General features: G+C 36.1%; 1 protein-coding gene across 4 annotated transcripts in view; it reads left to right on the forward strand.

The window, feature by feature from the left end:
* The window catches only part of RNF2 (ring finger protein 2), a 49,133-nt gene that overhangs the window by 25,191 nt on the left and 3,229 nt on the right, over positions 1-20,713 (forward strand). For all 4 annotated transcript variants that reach the window (XM_038542297.1, XM_038542295.1, XM_038542298.1 and 1 more), the window contains 5 exons: positions 11,480-11,568; positions 14,335-14,495; positions 15,126-15,341; positions 19,532-19,804; positions 20,526-20,697. In XM_038542297.1, the coding sequence (XP_038398225.1) occupies positions 11,482-11,568; positions 14,335-14,495; positions 15,126-15,341; positions 19,532-19,804; positions 20,526-20,697 (909 nt within the window). In that variant the 5' untranslated portion in view covers positions 11,480-11,481. The remainder of the gene's footprint in view (positions 1-11,479; positions 11,569-14,334; positions 14,496-15,125; positions 15,342-19,531; positions 19,805-20,525; positions 20,698-20,713) is intronic.

Here is a 20,713-nt window from a genome sequence, read left to right on the forward strand (position 1 = left end):
GAGGGTGGGGAGATCAGACAGGTGGCAGAATTTGCAACCCATGAATGTCTCCAGGGTCTCACACCCCCTGAAATATAAACACATACTTCTAAAGAGGTAAATCTCTTTTTTATCTATTCAATTGTCTTTAATTTTTCAGGACATCTATTTTGTAAGACAGATTTGTATGCTCAAATAGCCCTAACTATGCAGATACATAAAAATATTTTCTCTACACATAGAAAATAGACCAACTGATAAATTTTCCTTTCGTCTTTTTCCCCATGTTAACTTGAAGTATGTGTGTTTGATCATGAAAATATGGAATATATATATTTTTAAAGATTTATTCATTCATTCATTCATTCATTCATAGAGACACACACACAGAGAGAGAGGGGCAGAGACACAGGCAGGGAGAAGCAGGCTCCATGCAGAGAGCCTGACGCGGGACTCGATCCAGGGTCTCCAGGATCAGGCCCTGGGCTGCAAGCGGCGCTAAACCTCTGAGCCACCGGGGCTGCCCCGAAAATATGAAATATTAAGGTTGCCTAATTTGAGCTCCTTTATCGAGTCATCCCCATTGCTGATTTCTACAGCAAATATTTATTGATTAATTACTATATGCCAGGCACAGTTGCAGGGTACTGGGGATATTGTGAATAAGACAAATAACTCTGCATTCAAGGAGCTTAGAGACTATAAAAGTGCTATGGTGAAAAAGGAAAAGAGGAGACGTGAGAAAATAGCAAAGTTAGAGTTTTGTTAGAATGCATGAGCGAGCTAGCTATGACAAAATCTTGGTAAAGGAGGGGGATGAAAGTGTTCTGTTCCAGATGGAAGGGATGCGCTAGTAAAAAGATTCTAAAATGAGAAAGAGCTTGGCAAGATAGATAAAGAGAAAGATGGCAACTGTGGCTGAAACATAGTGAACAGAACTCAAGATCACAAACATACATTTAAGTGTTTGGAATTTTTTTTTTTTCATCTTGCTAAAACAGGATAGTGTTCTATATATTTTGCCCTACAAATTACTTATTTAAAATTTATTTTTAATTTTATTTTTTGCAACTTTAAAACTTAATGTATGATGTATGTTGTGTACCTATGTTGAATTCCATGTCAGCATGTATAGCTACATAGTTTGTGTGCTCTGGCTATATCCTAATTAGCCATATTCCTGTTGACAGACAGACCTATATAGACTTTATGATTTTTTGTCATCACAAACAATGCTGTGATCACTATTCTTTTTTTTTTTTTTTTTTTATTTATTTATTCATGAGAGACACAGAGAGAGAGAGAGAGAGGCAGAGACACAGGCAGAGGGAGAAGCAGGCTCCATGCATGGAGCCTGACGTGGGACCCAATCCCGGGACTCCAGGATCACACCCTGGACCAAAGGCAGGCACCAAACCGCTGAGCCACCCAGGGATCCCCATGTGATCACTATTCTTGTATATATGTTTATTGCATACCTGTAGGAGAATTTTAATTGGATAGGTTTCCTAAGAGAGCCATTACAATGTTAAAACTTCTGACAGTTTTGGGAGGTACAGTACAGTGTTATTTTTTGATTTGGCTAAAGAGCAGAGACAGTTGTTTTGGTATGCTCTCTTTCACTGGCGTCTGTTTGTCAGTGCTATTTTTTTTTATTCACAACCGTTATTTTATTGAATTTTTAAAAGAGATAAATGAGATTACGTTAGGATTTAAGGTACCTAGGTATGTTAAAATAATGTATTGAAGTTCTGAGCTAATATGTCTATTAATACTTCTAAAGAATGTGAATAAAATCATGACATCAACCAGTAAGTTCTTGACTGTATGTTGATCAAAGATAATAATTTTAAAAATGAGATGTGTGTTTCCATAGAGATTTCTGTAATAGTCGTATATAGCTTAATTTATCCAGTTTTCATTTCAGGGGTTACATTCCTAAGGCCAAATGCTGTAATTATGCTCTAAATGCCAAATTGATCTGTCCCCAAAACCATGCCACTATACACTTGAGTGATTTGAGAATTCCTTTTTCTGCATACTTGGACACCAGATATTACTAATCTTTTTTTTTTTTTTTTTTAAGATTTTATTTATTTACTCACAAGAGACTGTGTCGAGACAGAGTGAGAGAGAGTGAGAGTGAGAGAGAGAGGGGCAAGAGACACAGACAGAGGGAGAAGCAGGCTCCATGCAGTGAGCCCGACATGGGACGATCCCGGATCTCCAGGATCAGGTCCTCAGCTGAAGGCAGCGCTTAAACCGCTGAGCCACCGGGTCTGCCCCATTATTAGTCATCTTAATTTCAGTCAGTATCACAAACAAAAAATACAGCTTATGTAGATAGTCTTTTGATTTGCAATTTAGTGATTATTAGTGAAGTAGTCATTTTGCCTATACTGAGCTGTCTTAAATTATCTTGAGGGAAGATTCAGGGTACATTATGGACATACGCCTTCGTTGATTATACATGTTGCAAATATTTTCTCCTTGTCTATAGCTTATCTTTTGTTTGCTTATGCTATCTTTCCTTATTTTTGTATAGAAGTTTAAAAAAATTTAATAGTTGAAATGTGAACTGCTTTTAAAGTATTCCAGTATTGCATCTTGTTTATTAGTCTGCCTTCCTAATCATAGTAGTATGCAGCACTGTACCTTCTTTTAAAATATATCTCATATAGTTTTTTTTTTTAATGCTTAATCATTCTGTTATTTTTTAAAAGATTTTATTTATTTTAGAGAACAGTGGGGAGGGAGGAGAATGAGAGAATCTCAAGTAGACTCTCCACTGAACAGGGAGCCCCAGACAGGGCTCCCCATCTCTTGACCCTGAGTTCCTGACTTGAGCTGAAATCAAAGAATCACTTAACTGATTGAGCTGCCCAGGTGCCTCAATCCTTCTGGAATTTTTAATTTGCTTAGGTACATCTGATTTAATTATTTTGAATTTAAATATTTGTTTAAATCCTTCTGATTTAGGGATGCCTGGCTGGCTTAGTGGTTGAGCATCTGCCTTCAGCTCAGGTCCTGATCCTGGGGTCCTGGGATGGAGTCTCATTCAGGCTCCACTCAGGGAGCCTGCTTCTCCCTCTTCCTATGTCTCTGCCTCTATCTCTGTGTCTCTCATGAATAAATAAATGAAAAAAAATCCTTCTGACTTAAAATATCTTAAGTTATATAAATTCACATGTTTTATTTTTTTAAGATTTTATTTATTCATGAGAGAGAGAGAGAGAGAGACAGACAGACAGACAGACAGACACAGGCAGAGGGAGAAGGCAGGCTCTCTGCAGGAGCCCTATGTGGGACTCAGTCCTGGACTCCAGAGCCCAGGACCACATCCTGAATGAAAGGCAGACGCTCAACCACTGAGCCACCTGGGCATCCCTCATGTCTGTTTTTGAACCCTTCATTTTGTTGTATTAATGTTATCATCTTTTCTTTAGACCATAGTGTTACTTTTCATGAAGCTTTAATATTTGATGTAAGGTATGTCTCCCTGATTATTCTTCTTTTTCAAAATATCCTGGGCGTTCTTGTGCATAATAATTCACGTAAACCTTAGAATCACTTTGTATATCGATATTTTGATTGGGATTGCATTACACTGGATTGTTATATATACGTTTATCCAGTCCATGATCTCTTTAATGTCTTTCAGTTAAGTTGTAGAGTTTTGTGTTGTCAATACTTTGTGAAATTTACTCTTACATATTTTATAGTGTTTGTTGCTATTGTGAATGGTTATAAATGGGATCATTAAAAAATGCATTTATAAATGTTTATTCCTGGCTTATAGAAATCTGTGGCTTTTTTGGCATGTTTTTCTCTGTTCATGCTACCATGTTGCTGCCTTTTTTGAAGTTACAACTTTTTATTTGATTCCATGTGGATTTGTGAGGTATTTGTATTATCTAACTGATAGGTTTGTCACTTCCTTGTCCAGTGCCCATTCCCCTCCCCCCCTTTTTTGGTAACATTATTGAGGACTTATAGCAGAAGAGCAGTCTTGCTTTTTTCCTGACTCTTTAAATAGGAGTCTTCAAGAGTTTTAACTTTGGGGCTTCTGGAATATATTCATCAAGTTAAGAATATTTCCATCCATTTCTAACTTAGACATTTAATGGAGTAATTAAATTTATTTATTGATATAAAGTAGACTATAGCAGTCTCTGATGAGCAAACTTAAAAATATATTTTATATCTATGTAATTTTTTTGGTTTTCTGGGAAAGTTACAGTATTAGCTTTGTCAAATAACAAATTTTGTTTTCTTGAACAAATCTATTTTTTTGTTTTTTTAGCTGTTTCTATTTGATTTATGGTTTTATAATGATCATTTTTCCCTTTTTCTTTAGGTTTATATTCTGATTTCTAATGCTTTATTTTTTCAATTCTTATGGTTTTAATACTTAAAAATTGAAGATTATTAATATTTCTGAGGGAGATTTCACTTATTATACATCCTATATGTTCTTAATTTCATTTGATTCCTGAGAAGATCACCTCTCTTTAGCTTTGTAAACCTCCATATATATTCCTCTTTACCAGCCACATTGACCTTTCTTTTTTTCCAATACGTCTATTTTTTTGAAACTCTGTTTTTTATTCCCCTTTCTTTTTAGTTTTTAAATTATTTTTAAAATTTATTTGGCAGGGAGAGAGTGTGTGCACAGACGGAGGGAGAAGCAGGCTCCCTCTGAGCCTGAGCAGGGAGTGCGATGAGATGCCTGGGCTTTGCCCCAGTGATCCTGGGATTCTGACCTGAGCTGAAAGCAGACGCTTAACTGACTGAACCCTAACCCTAACCCAGGCACCCCTTGATTTGCTTATCTTAAATAGCTCCTTTTCTCCTATTGATGATGTAACTCAGTGCCGTTTTTTTGTATCTTTTATATAATACTTAAGAATTATTAACTTGTATGCATACTTGTTTACTGTTGGTGTTTGTAGACCTGTACAGTACATGAGGTGCAGTAGATAAATCAGTATTTGAATGAGTGAATGAATGATTCCTAATCTTATGAATGGATTAGGGAAAGGAGAGGGACCCACCCAGGTATATAGGCAAGTCGATTTGTGTAGAAATACTTCAGGAAAATTGATAACCTGTAAATTAAATTATTTGAAAACTACGTAGCTCTGGATAGCTCCCTGGAAAGCTTTTGTGTAGGTCAGGAGTACACATGCATACCCCAATTTAAAGATGCCTGGTTAAATTATTTAAGATCAACTTCAGTAGGCAGTAATTCTGTACTGTTAGGTATCATCTAAGGTTCAATTTTTACTTTCTAAATGTCTTTCTTCACTCATTCATTTAACTTATTGAAAAACAGGCTCTTTTCTAGGTGTAGGAGAAAATACTAAAATATACTAAGTCAGAGGATTAGACATACGAGCAACTCTAATGCCATGTAAGTTAAATTTAAAATGCAGGACATACTTTATACTTATCTTTTTTTGAGGAGGGAGCAAGTGTAATCCTTTTTCTGGCTTTTTTCAGGCTTTTGTCTTCATCTTTGAATATTTCTAGTATGAAAATGACATGCCATGGTATAGTGTTTTTGGCATTTATTCCACTTGGTGTTCTCTAAGCTTCCTGCATCTATGCTGTGATATCTGACATTAATTTTGGGAAATTCTCAGTCACTATTTTTTCAATTATTCTGTTCCTTTTGTTTTTTCCCCTCTTGATATTCCTGTTACATGTATGCTACATCTTTTGAGGTTAACCCACAGTCCTTGGATATTCTAATGTATTTTTTTTTCAGTCTTTGTTCTTTTTTCCTTTTCATTTTTTGAGGTTTCTATTGATCTGTCATCCTTTAGCTCAAGAGTTCTTGCCTAAGCGATATCCAGGCTACTAATAAGCCCATCAAAGGCATTTTTGACGTTTGTACAGTGTTCTTGATCTCTAGCATTTCTTACTACTTTTTTTCCTTAGGATTTCCATCTCTCTGCTTATATTGCCCATGTGTTTTTATATGCTGTCTTCTGTACTCATTAGAGCCCTTTGCATATTATTCATAGTTGTTTTAAATTCTTGGTCTGAAAATTCTAGGACTATTTTGTCATGTCTAGTTCTGATGCCTGATTTGTCTCTTCAAATTGTGTTGGCTTTTTTTTTTCTTTTTTTGCCTTTGGTATACCTGGTAGTTTTTTCCTAGATGGCCAGACATGCATGATGTACTAGGTACAAGGAATTGCTGTAAATAGGCCTTTAATTGTGTGGTGGTGAGGTGTAGGGGGAGAAGAAGGGCTCTATAGTTTTGTAACTAGATCTCAGTCTTTTAGTGAGACTAATACTCTATACTGTGAACTTCACTAGTGGTACTTAAGTTTTTTTTCCTCCTCCTCAGGTGGACTGGATTGCTAGAATGGACTGGAGTTGGGTATTGATCGACCTTCCTAAGTCAGTTAGGTTCTGATAATATCCCAGTATGTTAGGTTTTGATTAACTAGTTTTTCCTAAGAGCAGGGCTCTGGCAAGCATAAGGGGGGTTTTTCCTGTTCTTTCCTGTGGGAATCTGGTCAGGCTTAAGGAGGTCAATTTCATAATATTTTAGGAGTACTTCTATGACTGAATTCTCTTGGAGTTTTTAACTATCAAACTTAGGGGAAGCCCCGGTGGCTCAGCGGTTTAGCGCCTGCCTTCTGCCCAGGGTGTGATCCTGGAGTCCCAAGATCAAGTCCCACATCAGGCTCCCTGCATGTGTCTCTGCCTCTCTCTCTCTCTCTCTCTCTCTCTCTGTGTCATGAATAAATAAATGAAATCTTAAAAAAAAACACAAAACTATCAAACTTAGCCTCCAGCAAATTTTTAAAGATTTATTTATTTATGGGGAGGGGCAGAGAGATAGAAACCCAAGCAGGCTGCACACCCAGTGAATGGAGCCCAACACGGGAGTTGATCTCAACAACCCTGAGATCATGACCTGAACTGAAATCAAGAGTTGGGCATTCAACCAACTGAGCCACCCAGGCGCCCAGCAATTTTTTGACTGTAGTTCAGATTTATGTAACTTGACACTAGTTCCTGTTGGAGTTTCCACTCCTGAGGTGCTCTGGTAAGCTGAGATTCCCTGTGTTCTGTCTTTCCAGTCTTAAGGGCACTGGTTTGTCTTGTGTTCTCCCCTTGCTTATAGACCCAAGAAGAGTTGTTGATTTTTTTTAGCCTCTACAGTTTTTAAACTTGTTAGGCCAAAGTGGTCACTAACATGTGGAACTAGAAACTAGAAGTCTAACCTTTTCCTTGTTTAAAAAAAAATAATAAAAAAAAATAAAAAAAATAAAAAAAATAAACTTGGGGTGCCTGGGTGGCCCAGTTGGTTAGGAATCTGGTTCTTGGTTCCTATTCAGGTCTTGATCTTCGGTCCTCATACTGCCCGGGGCCTCTGTGCTCCTCGCAGGATCTGTTTGTCTTTCTCTCCCCCTCTGATCCTCTCTACCCCCATCCCACACTCGCTCGCTCGCTCGCTCTCAAGTAAATCTTCAGGGAAAAAAAAAAAGATAAACTTATTAAATCTTTCAATGTTAGAATGCTTTGGAATTTTTCATCTTTTTTGCATATTCCCTTTGTGGGTAGTCACTTCTTGGGGGGGGGGGGGCGCTGTGTTTTAAAAAGCTTTTGAGACTACATTGAACCCCTGCAAAAAGTGATGTGCCATAACGTGAAGATGTAGAAAGTCAGCATGAAAGTGTCAGATATTTGCAATCTCTAAAAGCACATTCTGAATATTGTATTGCTATTTCTTCTTTGGATATTGAAGCTGTGAGCTTTCAAAATCTGCCTGTAACTAAGTCTTTTATCAGATTTATTTTCTGTTTCTCTCAAGTTATCTTGTCCAAACTAATGCTAACTTCTCGTTTGTACATTCTTGCCACAAAAGAGAGAGCCTGGTTTGTGCAGGAAACATTTCTGTTTTGTTTGGTGTCTCTTATTCAGAAGTATAATTGAGGTGTTATAATTGTGGATTGGGCCAGGTAGACCTAGGTAGATTTCTGTTGTACTGCAAGGATCATCAGGCAATAGTCCTCTAGGAAGCACATTCCTGTTGCTGGAAAACATCTTTAAGATTACTTTTTCTGACCTCATTTCTCATCTTCACTGGCTACATCACTTTCTGTCCTTTCAGGTTATAATTATTCCAGGTGAACCCATTCTTGTTTCCTCTGGCCATATATTAGTAGTATTTATACATAGATAATTCATGTATAAATACTATTATTAAAATCACAGTTCATTCTCATCTGAAAAACGGAAGCTAAATGTATTTTATTTTACATTCTTGGCTTGGTCAGGGAGGAGCTACAGATGGAAATGCAGCTTTTCACCAAATGAGAGTAGAAGAAAGATTATATATGATTTTGGTGAAAGTAGAATTTAGATTAAATGACACAGTATATTGACCTAAAGCAAGAGGAACTAATTCTCGAAAGCTTATCTGTTCAGTAACAGCCAAGAGTAAAAAAAAAAAAAAAACAGCCAAGAGTAGAAATTTGAGCTTCCGTTCAGACAGATTGATTATGGCCTGTAGGTCATGTATTATGTATATGCCTTCTCTGTGTGAATTATGTCTTGAAGCAAAAAAAAAAAAAAAAAAAAAGGAATTTTTAATTCTTAGATCCCCATTGACTCTGTTTGGCCAGGTCACAGGAGAGATCTACCTTGGTGATACGTTCTTAAAAATTGAGATAGTGGTTTGATGATCATCAAGATCATATCCTTTTTTTTGGTCTCAGGATTACCTGCTGCATTATTTGGTAAGATAGCATCCATATGGTAGCAGTTAAGAATCCAGACACCAGAGAATATATGATTGTAATACAGATATAAACAGAGAGATTGGAAAACTTTTCAAGGCCATGGAGATCCTAGTTTTCCAAATACTAGGAAAAACTGCAACTGACTTGTGAATTACTTTCTGAATTTTATTGCCACGGGAATACAGATCTCTAAATCAGATATAATTTGGTTAAAAACAAGATATAATTCGGTTATGTGCAGGAGAACTGGTATCTCTAGAAATGAGCCCTCAGCAGAAGGCTTTTTTTATTTGACGGACGGTTCCCATTAATTTTCTGGGGAAGCTTGCTGGAGAGAGAAGAAAGGATTATTTGGTTTGTAGTGGGCCTCAGGTTAACCACTACAGATTTTGAGACATGGGATTAGGATTTGGAATTCTTAGAAATTCCTTGAGTAATTTTAGTTCTCTAAGAGATTCATTATGTCGTAGTAGGATTTATGGTAGAAATAATGGCACATGTATTTACCAGGAAGCACAAAAGCCTCAAGGAATTTTTGCTTGTTTTGGAGTCCACTTGTTCTGATAAGCAAAAGATAGACTCAGTGGTCAGCCTTGAAATTGGTTTTTTTTTTTGTTTTTTTTTTAAGTCACACAACTGGCTCATTTGAAAAATTTGATCATATTTATTTCAAATAAATATGGGCAAGGGAGCAACTTCATGTGGAACGTGGCTTTAGTTAAAGGAAGAAATAGGGTAAGTAGATTTTTAGAGGGGGCTAGAATAGAGGTTAAATTTCAGTGAAGTGCTTTTTTTTACTACTCAAAGCAAAGTTGAGCTAATTGATGATTGCGTGAGTTCTTGATAGCAGATTTATTTAAATGATACTTGGCTGGAAATGGGAAATTTACCTTCCTGGATATATATAGGTCACGTCCTTCATTGCCAATGTGGAATATATGACTTACTTAAATATGCTGGTTGTGTCTTCCAGCAAGTGTGGAATTTTTCTGTCTACTGAACCACTCTTCCTCAGTGGCCTATAAATAACTGGACCTCAGTATTTGTAGCAACTCCAATCCATACCTTCCTTCTATGTTATCCATCTCAGTAAAGGGATAGTTGGCTTTCCCGAAGTCATATTGGACCCTCCTCTCTCATATCAGTGTCAAATGTATCATTAGGTCTATCTGTGTAATACTGTCTGCATATTCAACTGCCTTGGTTCAGATAGTTAACTCATTTGGGTTTTTGTTAACAGCCTCCTCACTTGTCTACTGCTTTTTTGTTCTTCTACGTTCACTGCTGCTTGAGTTTCTGTGAAACTCTTTGATCACGTCACTTTCTTGTTTAAAACTTCCAGTAACTCCCAATTATGGTTTTCATGCCTATCTTCATACATGCTGTTCTACTTTTTCTGGAACCCTCTTTTATATTCCCATCCTGGTGTAGAAATCTCTGTTTTTTTTTAAAGCTTATTCCATCTCTGCTGAAGCCTTTCCTGACTTCTCAAATTCCCTTATCCTCTTCTGTAATTCCATATTGTTTTTTCTATACTGCTGCTTAGAATTTATCTTGTCAAATTTTAGTTTACTTATTTTGTTTTCTAAAGATTTTATTTATTTATTCATGAGAGACACACAGAGAGAGGCAGAGACACAGGCAGAGGGAGAAGCAGGCTCCATGTGGGGAGCCTGATATGGGACTCCATCCCGGGTCCCCAGGATCACACCCTGGGCCGAAGGTGGCGCTAAACCATTGGGCTACCGGGGCTGCCCTGTGGTTTACTTATTTACGTGCATTTCCTTCTTTTTAGACTATGTATTCTGAAGCAAGGACTTAGAGCAGTTCTGCTTGGCTAATAATAGATACCTACTAAATATTTTAATGCCTGGAGCCCCTTTTTTTCCTTTGCCAGAGAGGAGTTTTCTAAGACCATCTTACATATATCGTAGATCCCATTCACCTACTCAGAGACAAGCACAGAAGTTGGCCTTAACGTTGTTAAATTTATTCCTAACTAGAGGGGAGAGACAGAACTAATTAATATCAGGGTGATGAGGAGACCTTGAAATCACATCAGACAGTGAACAGTAGGAGGGACTAGAATATTTACCCAAAAGGAAAGAAAAATCAGGTGGGGTATGATAACAATACCCAAATATTTGAAAGGCTGTCATGTAGAAAAATTATGAGTTTTAATCGAGTGTGCCTTGAGGGGCTGTAGGATGAATAGGTAGCAGTTTTGGGTTCAGCATTAGGAAGAACTTTCTGAACATTATACGGTGACTTAGTATATCAAGCAGGGGAGTTTTCATGAGTGGAGCTGTGAAAAAGTAGAGGCAAAATGACCAGGAGTTTAAAGTACTATAAGGTAGATTTTGTTATCTCTGGCAAGAATTGACCATACTGGAAAGTTTTAAATTTTCCTGATTTAGTTCTGATTTCATGACCATGAATTTTAGAAACATATTTATTGTTTAGGATTAAGACAGTTTTCTGTACATTCAGTAATAATTTTAGCTCTTGTTCGGTGCCACCTGTTGGGCATCCAAAGATCAGTGATAGTCTCTTGCACTCAAATAGCTTGTACTTATAAATGAAAAGATTCTTGTGCTTTTCTTTTAGTTTTTGAGGAGCCAGTATATCATTTCTATTTTGATGATTCTCAGGATTCATGATTCCAAAAAATCAGTTTTGAGATTTACTTTCCTTCCAGATACTAAAATTGTTTTTCTTTCCTTTTTTATTCTTAGCAATGTCTCAGGCTGTGCAGACAAACGGAACTCAACCATTAAGCAAAACATGGGAACTCAGTTTATATGAATTACAACGAACACCTCAGGTAATGTAGACTAAGATAAACTCGGAGGAATATGACACATGTGGAAACTGGGATACATTTTTAGGAAATGAAAACTTGAAAGAACATAATAGTAATAATTTGTATACAGGCAGTCTTGTGTATGTTTGGTTTCTTCATTCGTTGATTCAACAAATAATTTGCATACTGTATACCAAGTCCTACACGCTAGACACTAGGTGAAGTAAATAGATGTGGTATAAATTTACAGAGTTTATAAATATTAAATGAGTTAATATCCAAAGAATTACACATTTGAGAAGTTGTGTAAAGGGGGTAAGTCCTCAGTGCTGTAATAAATAATAATGGGAGGGGGCAATAGAGTACATTAAGAAGGTGAAGATGAGAAAGACTGTGGGAGGAGCAGGTTTGAAGGAGATAAACATGCTTAAAACTGAACTCAATTTGAGATACCTGTAAGTCAGGCAGGCAGAGATACTAACCTAGGGGTCTGGACTAAATGTAAAATTTGGGGGGTTGTCAGCACATTTTAAGCAATGAGAGTAGAATAAGATCACCTGGACAGAGATGAGCAGAGGGGCCCAGAACTTCATCCAGAGGAGCTTCAAAGTTTAGAAAGAAAGTAATGGAAAAGAAGCTGCAGAGAAGACTGAGAAGGAACAGCCAAAGAAAAATAGGCGATAGAGAGAGAGGATCAAAATCTATGAGGTGTTGTGTTAAGAGGGGATAGTTACTGTATTCAGGACTACTGAGAGGAGAAGTAAGATGAGGATTACAAAAGTGTATGTTGTATGTGGCAGTGTGTGCTTATACTTCCTTACCTTGACAGGAGAAAATTCACTTGAATAGATTGTGTTATGTTGAAGGAAGAAAAAGTGAAAATGTGTAGGCAGTTTTTCAGAGAAGTTTGGTTCTGCAGAGAAGCAGAGAAATGGAGTAAAAACTGGAAGGGAACATGGAATTGGGAAGTTTTAAATTTTGTTTTTATGATGGGAGATAGAGGGCCACCAAGGAGACCCCCGTGCCTCACATGGCTCTGAGATGTGCTGTTCACCTTTCATTATTCAGCAACCCCATGCAGATCTTACTCTAGGCTGATTTAGTGGAGTGCCAGAGATTGGTGAAACCTGAGAGCAAATAATAATCAGAAGGATATACTTGAAAAGGTAGGAAGGAATGTACTTTTGAAAGGAAGAGGCATATTTTCTCCTTGTAGCAAGAAAGATGATTTATAAAGATGTCATAGAAAATCAGAGAGCTCTCTCAATGAAATTGAGGTAATCTTTGGAATGTTCAGATGAAGGAAGTTATGCAGATAGAAGAAAAGGTGTAAAATAGTATAGAAAAAACAAGCTTGTTACAAGAGAAACTAATTCCTGAGCAGTGTTGAATGCTCATTTGAAACTAGTGAAATTTTTAGTGATACCAGTTGGGTTGTATATTCCCCCCTTTTTTCTTCCACAGAGCTATACACACTTGCACGGGTACGTACATGGAGAACTTAGACGGTTGCCTTTATCCTGGGCTGGGATATTTCTAGGCATGTTCTAAAGAGGAAGAGGACAGACTTGGTTACTAGCTGAGTCATCATCATACTCTGAGTGATAGATTCCTCATCTGTAAAATGGAGGCTGTAATTCCTAAATCAAAAGTATGTGTGTGTATTGAATTAAGTAAAAGAAAATACTGAAGGTGCTTTCTCTAGAGAGGTTGAAATACCATAAGACACTCAAAAATAGTGGTAGTTATTGTAAATTTAAATATATTTTACTTGAGTTCTTCAAGGACATTATCTATCTATCTTTCTGTGTCTTTCCTTGTAGGGTCCTTATTCTTTGACCCTGTAGAGGAAACACAACTATGGAGATCCAGTGGAAATAGGAAGTGTCAGTAATATATGGGAAGCCTTTTATTTTTGTCTCACCTTTCTCTTCAGTAACTACCTACTAGATCTCTTTCCTCAACCCGTAAGAGCCAGCATTGATGTTTAGAGCTAGTATGTGCCACCTTGTGGGAAGGGTGGGTAGTGGTGAAGAAAGTAGGAGTCACTAATCTCTCTTCAGCTGACAGATGTGCTGGCATTCTACATTGGAACTCTAAATGCATTTTTGCACTGAAACATTTTTACAGTGACAGTAATACCAGTACTAGTACTATGGTTTAAATTAGTTTGTAGGTTAACTTGAGAACCTGGCCACTTTGTATAAAACTGCTTCTGTGGATCCAATAGCGGATCATCACTATTACAAGTAGTGATGTTAAAATGAAACCCTGTTAAATTGTATGTAAATTAGAAATACTTGAATGGGAATCTTAAAATATTTAAATAGATGGCATGAAATATATAGTTATCAAAATGGTAGAATTTGTGAAGATCGAAGAAATAAAGTTATTTAGCCTTAACTTCCTCAATTAAAAGGTAAGAAACAATGTTAAATTACTAGAGTCACATTAACATGGCTAGAACTAGGACCTAAGGCATCTGATTCCAAATTCAGTGTTTTTTTTTTTTTATTTTTTATGCCAAGCTAATTTACCATTACTTAGCTTTTAAAAACATTAATATGTTATTTTTAGCATTAAAATAAGAGCATTGATATAATACAGTGATGGGGCTTAAGGGGGGTTGGGGAAGATTATAGAAAAACAAGGTCGGGTGTGAGTTGACAGTGGTGGTGATGGGTACATAGATGTTCATTTTTGTCATTTTCAGTAATTTTGTATGTTTGGACTTGTCCATAATAAAAAAAATAGGTAGCATTTAATTTTAAAGTGACTCTTCTATAGGAGGCAATAACGGATGGCTTGGAAATTGTGGTTTCACCTCGAAGTCTACACAGTGAATTAATGTGCCCAATTTGTTTGGATATGTTGAAAAACACCATGACTACAAAGGAGTGTTTGCATCGTTTTTGTGCAGACTGCATTATCACAGCCCTCAGAAGTGGGTATGTTGAAATGAGTTATACTAGGTACTTAATTATACCAGGATGGTACTGTATGAGTTTTGAGAAATATATTCTCTATAAGTGTTCATTTGAGAGCTGGAAAATTTTCTAAAGTCTTTTAATTATTGGAGAATCTTTGTTTTGAAATAGTTGATTTTATGCAGTTTTAAAGGTTTATAGCACGAATGCTTGTTTTGAGAAAATTACAAAGCATGAAGTCCTCCGTGGTTCTTCCACTTCTAAATTGTATAATACCTCTGTGTATGCTATTTTAATAAAAGAATTGATAACAAATTAATATATATTAATGGATAAATTTTCCTTGTAGGGCATGGATATCAGGGAAATTTATATTGGCAAGAAATAGATTTTTATTTCTAAAATGATTATATATAAATTATTGGGAAGTATTCGAATTTTTGTTTGTTGGCAAATACTGTATAGTGTCTGAGGTTCTCAAAATCTTGCTTACCCTCAAATCAGGTTTTCAAGGAAATTCAGGTTAATCAGTTTAAATTTCTGTGACTTAGTAAAGGTATTGGAATAATGATAACTATCCAGAAGTTGGATATTTTTGTTGTTAGCCCAAAGATACATTGTTTACAGTTTCTTTCCCCTCTTTTTATTTAGCAATAAAGAATGTCCTACCTGTCGAAAAAAGCTAGTTTCTAAAAGATCACTAAGGCCAGACCCAAACTTTGATGCACTCATCAGCAAAATTTATCCAAGTCGTGATGAGTATGAAGCTCATCAGGAGAGAGTATTGGCTAGGATCAACAAGCACAATAATCAGCAAGCACTCAGTCACAGCATTGAGGAAGGACTGAAGATACAGGCCATGAACAGGTATGTGGGAAAGAAGGCCAGGGATGGTGGCCATTTTTCTGTATACTTTTTAAAAAAATACTCATTTATTTAACAGCCTTCACTTGGAAAGAAATAAAATGCAGTAACAAATAGTAGTTCTGCATGGTTACCTTTCCATGGAGGCATGATATATACCTCCAGGCATTAATAGGGTATTCTATTTAAAAATATTATTCTCTGTTGTACCCACTTCCCCCTTCACTTACCATTTCTTTTCTCCTCTTATTTCTATAGCAGAACTGCTTGAAAAAGTTTGTGCTCGTTGTCCCTCAGTTCTTCTCCAATTCTGTTTTGAACCCATATAAGTCAGGTGTTTATCCTCTCTCCTACCTCCATATCACTTTGTCAGATTTTCCAGTGACCTCCAAATTGCAAAATCTAATCGCTGATTCTCAGACCTCATTTTCCTATCTTACTCAGCAACATTTGACACAGTTATTTCTCTTTGAATGGTTTTCTTCACTTGGCTTTCAGGAGATGATATTCTTCTGGTTCCTTTCGTATGAATTAGCTATTCCTTAACTCATATTTAACATGTCCAATACTGAACTTTTTATTCTTACCCCCTACTTCTTTTTATTCTTGCTCATTTCAGTTGATGGCAACTTTGCCTTTGCTTTAGCCAAAAACTTTGGAAATTTTGAAAACTTTGAAACATTTCTCTTTTTTTTCACATTATATATTCCAATCTGAGAATAAATATACTTTTAACTTTTTCCATAATATATCCAGGTTGGTTTAGGCCACCACCATTTTTCTTTCATTTCAAGAATTGAAATAGCCTCCTAATTGGTCTTTCTACTTTCCATGCTTATCTTTACAAAGTCTGTTCTCAGTACAGCAGCCAGAGTGATTCTGTTAAATTGAAAGTCAGGTCATGGTTCTCCTTTGCTTTGGAGTCTCTTTTATCTATCTTCTCTTCATTTTCAGGTTAAAAGACCTTAATGATGGCTTCCAACACCCTGCATAAATTGGGCACTTTCTTACCTTCATTCTTGTTTCCTTTCCTAATATATTCAGGTCTCAATGAGAGGCATCATTTTCCAAAGTAGGGAATGCCAGTAAAGCTGCATCCCAGGCAAGTGTTTCTCACCTTGGCTGAACATCAGAATCATGAAAGTTTTAAAATTTTAGGTCCTCCAGTATCCTCCCAAACCAAGCAAATCTGAATCTTTGATTGAGGTCCAAGCATTGCTATTTTTAAGGTTCCAGAAGTGGTTCTGAAGATGTGTTACATTCTAACTATATTAAACTGACCTACAAACTAAACTCTGTTTAGCAAAGTAAAATAAAGTATTAAGTGTTGAATATATTTATTTTTAAAAAATCCTACGTTTCTAAGAGTTTGAGGGACTTCAGTGGTGTTCATTTTAGTTTTTGAGCAGGACAGAGAATCCCCTTTGCAAAATCTTTTATAGTCCTTTTGATTTTGCTTGAACATTTCTAGTGGTGGGAGTATCTGATAGAAGCTCCTTTTATTACAGCTTCCTTGCTGTTCTTCAGACTTCCCAGTGTGGTACTTAATATTCTCTACGGAACCCTCTTCCAGATAATCCACATATAACACTCTCACTTTCTTCAGATGTCTAAGTTCCCATCTTCCACCTCAGAACTCCATAACTATCTTATCTCCCTTATTCATTTTTCTCCACAGTACTTCTTCTCTAACATGTAGAACAATAATATAAGCCCTTAGAGGGTAGAGACTGTCAGTATTATTGAGTCTTATAACTCCAGTGCTTAGAACCATGCTTGGCTTCGAGTAATAGAGTAATATTATATCTTGTATCAATACTAGATGTATCAAATCATTTGTATAAATACTATAAGTAAATATTTTTGAGTGTATGAATTTTTTGAAATTCTTCCTTTATATTGAATTAAAATTAATTTCTTATGAGTATAATACTATCAAATCATTTGTGTAATACTACAAGTAAATATTTTTGGATGTGAATTCTTTTGAAGTTCTTCCTTTATATTGAATTAATTTCTTACATGTAGCAGTCTTGATCTGTCTTTGTCAAAACTCTTTTTTTTTTTTTTTTTTTTAAGATTTTATTTTCATGAGAGACACACAGAGAAAGAGAGAGGCAGAGACACAGGGAGAGGGAGGAGCAGGCTCCACACAGGGAGCCTGATGTGGGACTCGATCCCGAGACCCCCACATCTTGATGCTCAACTGCTGAGCCACCCAGGCGTCCCTGTCAAAATACTTATATTGGATTCTGTACTTATTTCAGATTTCACTTCTATTAGTTCTTTAAATAGTAGAGGCTAAATATTGGCATTCCTAATTACTGTTACTGTGCCTCATATGACATTCAAGTTTGGTGGTATATGTCTTATGCTGCCTCTAGAATAGTATGTAGTATTACACATATGATTTGATAAGAAATTTGATTTGATTGCAAGTAAGCTATTAATCTCTGTTATAAACATTTTAAGAGTAATAGCTGAAATAAAGAAACCTAGCTCTGTCACCTCAGACTGGAAAGAAGTTTGGGTAAAAATAAATACATCAAGACGAGTAACTGTGTTAATTACTTTATTAGTTAAATGAAGCAACATTGCTTTTGCCTTACCTGTAGATTTTAGGAAATATTTAAGGTCTTTGTATTTTCACTGTTGATTTCTTTTGTTTCATTATTTTGGCCTGTTATATATATGTATTTTAAATTGTGATTAAAAAAGATACAATGTAAAATTGACTATCTTAACCATTTTTAAGTATACAATTCAGTATTGTAAGTACGTTCACATTATTGTACAACCAATTTCCAGAACTTTTTTCATCTTATAAAACAGAAATTCTGTACCCATTAAACAGCTCATTTCCTCCTCATCTCCTGGCAACCACCATCCTACTTTCTGTTTTTATGAATTTGGCTACTTTAAATACCTCATATAAGTGGAATCGTGACTGGCTTATTTCACTTTTTAAGACTAAGTAGACTAAATAATATTTCATTGTATCTGTTCATATTTTTTTTTTTTTAAGATTTTATTTATTCATCAGAGACAGAGAGAGAGGCAGGGGCATAGGCAGAGAGAGAAGCAGTCTCCATGCAGGAAGCCTTATGTGGGACTTGATCCTCGGACACCAGGATCACGCCCTGGGCCGAAGGCAGATGCTCAACTGCTGAGCCACCCCAGTGTCCCCTGTTCATATCTTTTTTGATCATAGTTTTGTCATTTGATATATTAATGACACCTTTTTTTTTAATGATACCTTCTTAATTTTAAAATAATCTATAGATTTCTTAAGCAATATTTTGTGTATTTTTTGTGTATTTTTTAACGTTCTTTTTTATGGGCTATGATTTCCTTGTACTGGTAGTAAACATGTAATAATGATACTGTGTTAGAAGTGTCAGTCATTTCTGCATATTTCTTTCATATACAGATAGAGAGGGGGCCAGTGTGGCAGAATGTATATCAGTATCACATCCTAGCTCTAGTTCTGGCACTTACTAGCTTATAACCATGGGGCTTTGAACTTCAGTTTCTTTTGTTTTCTCAACTATAAAATGATGATAATGTTAACTCCTTTGATTGTTTTGATGAGTAAGTCAGATCTGGACACAAAGCACCTTGCCCAGTTACTGCTTTTTTTGTTCTGTTTTTGAGCTTGTTAGAATGCTTCTATATCCACGCTCTAATGATTTAGATATCAGTCTCATTTTTCTCACTAGAATGATTTTATATTGCATTAGCAGACTTTGAGTGAGGTTGGCAGGGAGGGATTGCTTACTATTCCTCTTAAATCTTGTTTCCTCAAGAACTTCTCATCAAAGAGGCCCAGATATCTTCCCTCAGAACTTTTAAATTTTCATTTCTGAATCATGCCTTTCTTTAGATTTAAAATCTCATAACAAAAAAAGTTTATCAACATGTAAATAAAGGTTTGCCAGTAATTCCTATAATCAACAAAGAAAATTATTAAATGAATATAAACATTTCTTTAAGTCATTCAAACATATGTGTATGAGTGTGGTTCTTTGGAACTTTCTGGGACGTGAGGGAAATAAATGTCATTATCCAACTTGGAGCAAATTCAATTATGAAGACTTTTAGAATTCTGAAGTTCAGTAAACATGGTTCAAAATCAATGCATTGAAAAGAGCCAAATGTAAATTTCATGCAACCTCTTAAATTTCCTTCACTAGATTACAGCGAGGCAAGAAACAACAAATCGAAAATGGTAGTGGAGCAGAAGATAATGGTGACAGTTCTCACTGTAGTAATGCTTCCACGCACAGTAATCAGGAAGCAGGACCTAGTAACAAACGGACCAAAACATCTGATGATTCCGGGCTTGAGCTTGATAATAACAATGCAACAGTGGCAATTGATCCAGTAATGGATGGTGCTAGTGAAATTGAATTAGTATTCAGGCCTCATCCTACACTAATGGAAAAAGATGATAGTGCACAGACAAGGTAAGTGTGTAGGTTAGTTTCAGATGATCTGAATTCACAATACTTAATTTGGAGTTAAAAGGCAATTTTGTGTAAGAAATAAGGGCAATATTTGTCATGCCAGTGATTGCCAGGGTTCTGTTGGATGTTCCAGCTGCCTAGACTGTAGATTTTCCTTCTTTGTCATGTGCTCCCTACCCACATTAGTGTGTATAAAAGAAATGACTCTCCTAGATAGAGGAGGATGAAGAGTCATATGAATTTAACTTGTTCAGTGGCTGACTGAATGGTATACTATGCTTTGAAAACATTTCAAGGTTAGTGTTTCTCAGCTCTGTCTTTAAAAACCAGAAAATGGATCAATTCTTAGAAATTTGCTCGTATTTTTTACTATTCCCTTTGCTGCTGTAGATGGCAGAATTTTGCTTGTTGGAGTTGAGAATGCCCCGTCCCCCCCTCGCCCTCTCAGTACTCCTTGTGTGTGTTTGACTTTTGTCATTTTATATCATATTTATGGGTGGTAAGGTAGACATGTCCTTAGACAGATGGTGTGTACTTTCCCCTCTTCTGTACCTTTCAATAAAAAATGTTTAGGTAATAGAGGAATAAATTTTTGATACTATTTTGTCAATAATTGAGACATTTACATTTTATTTAGCTTGTTAAAAATGTAATAGTTCTATAATTTGAGTGTTTTTATCAGTAATATAGAAATTAAATTATTAATGATTTATTTTTCCAGGTACATAAAGACTTCAGGTAATGCCACTGTTGATCACTTATCCAAGTATCTGGCTGTGAGGTTAGCTTTGGAAGAACTTCGAAGCAAAGGAGAATCAAACCAGATGAACCTTGATACAGCCAGTGAGAAGCAGTATACCATTTACATAGCAACAGCCAGTGGGCAGTTCACTGTGAGTATTCAAAAGA

Source organism: Canis lupus, chromosome 7 (assembly GCF_011100685.1).
Source record: "Canis lupus familiaris isolate Mischka breed German Shepherd chromosome 7, alternate assembly UU_Cfam_GSD_1.0, whole genome shotgun sequence".
In the NCBI taxonomy this organism is placed as follows: Eukaryota; Metazoa; Chordata; class Mammalia; order Carnivora; family Canidae; genus Canis; species Canis lupus.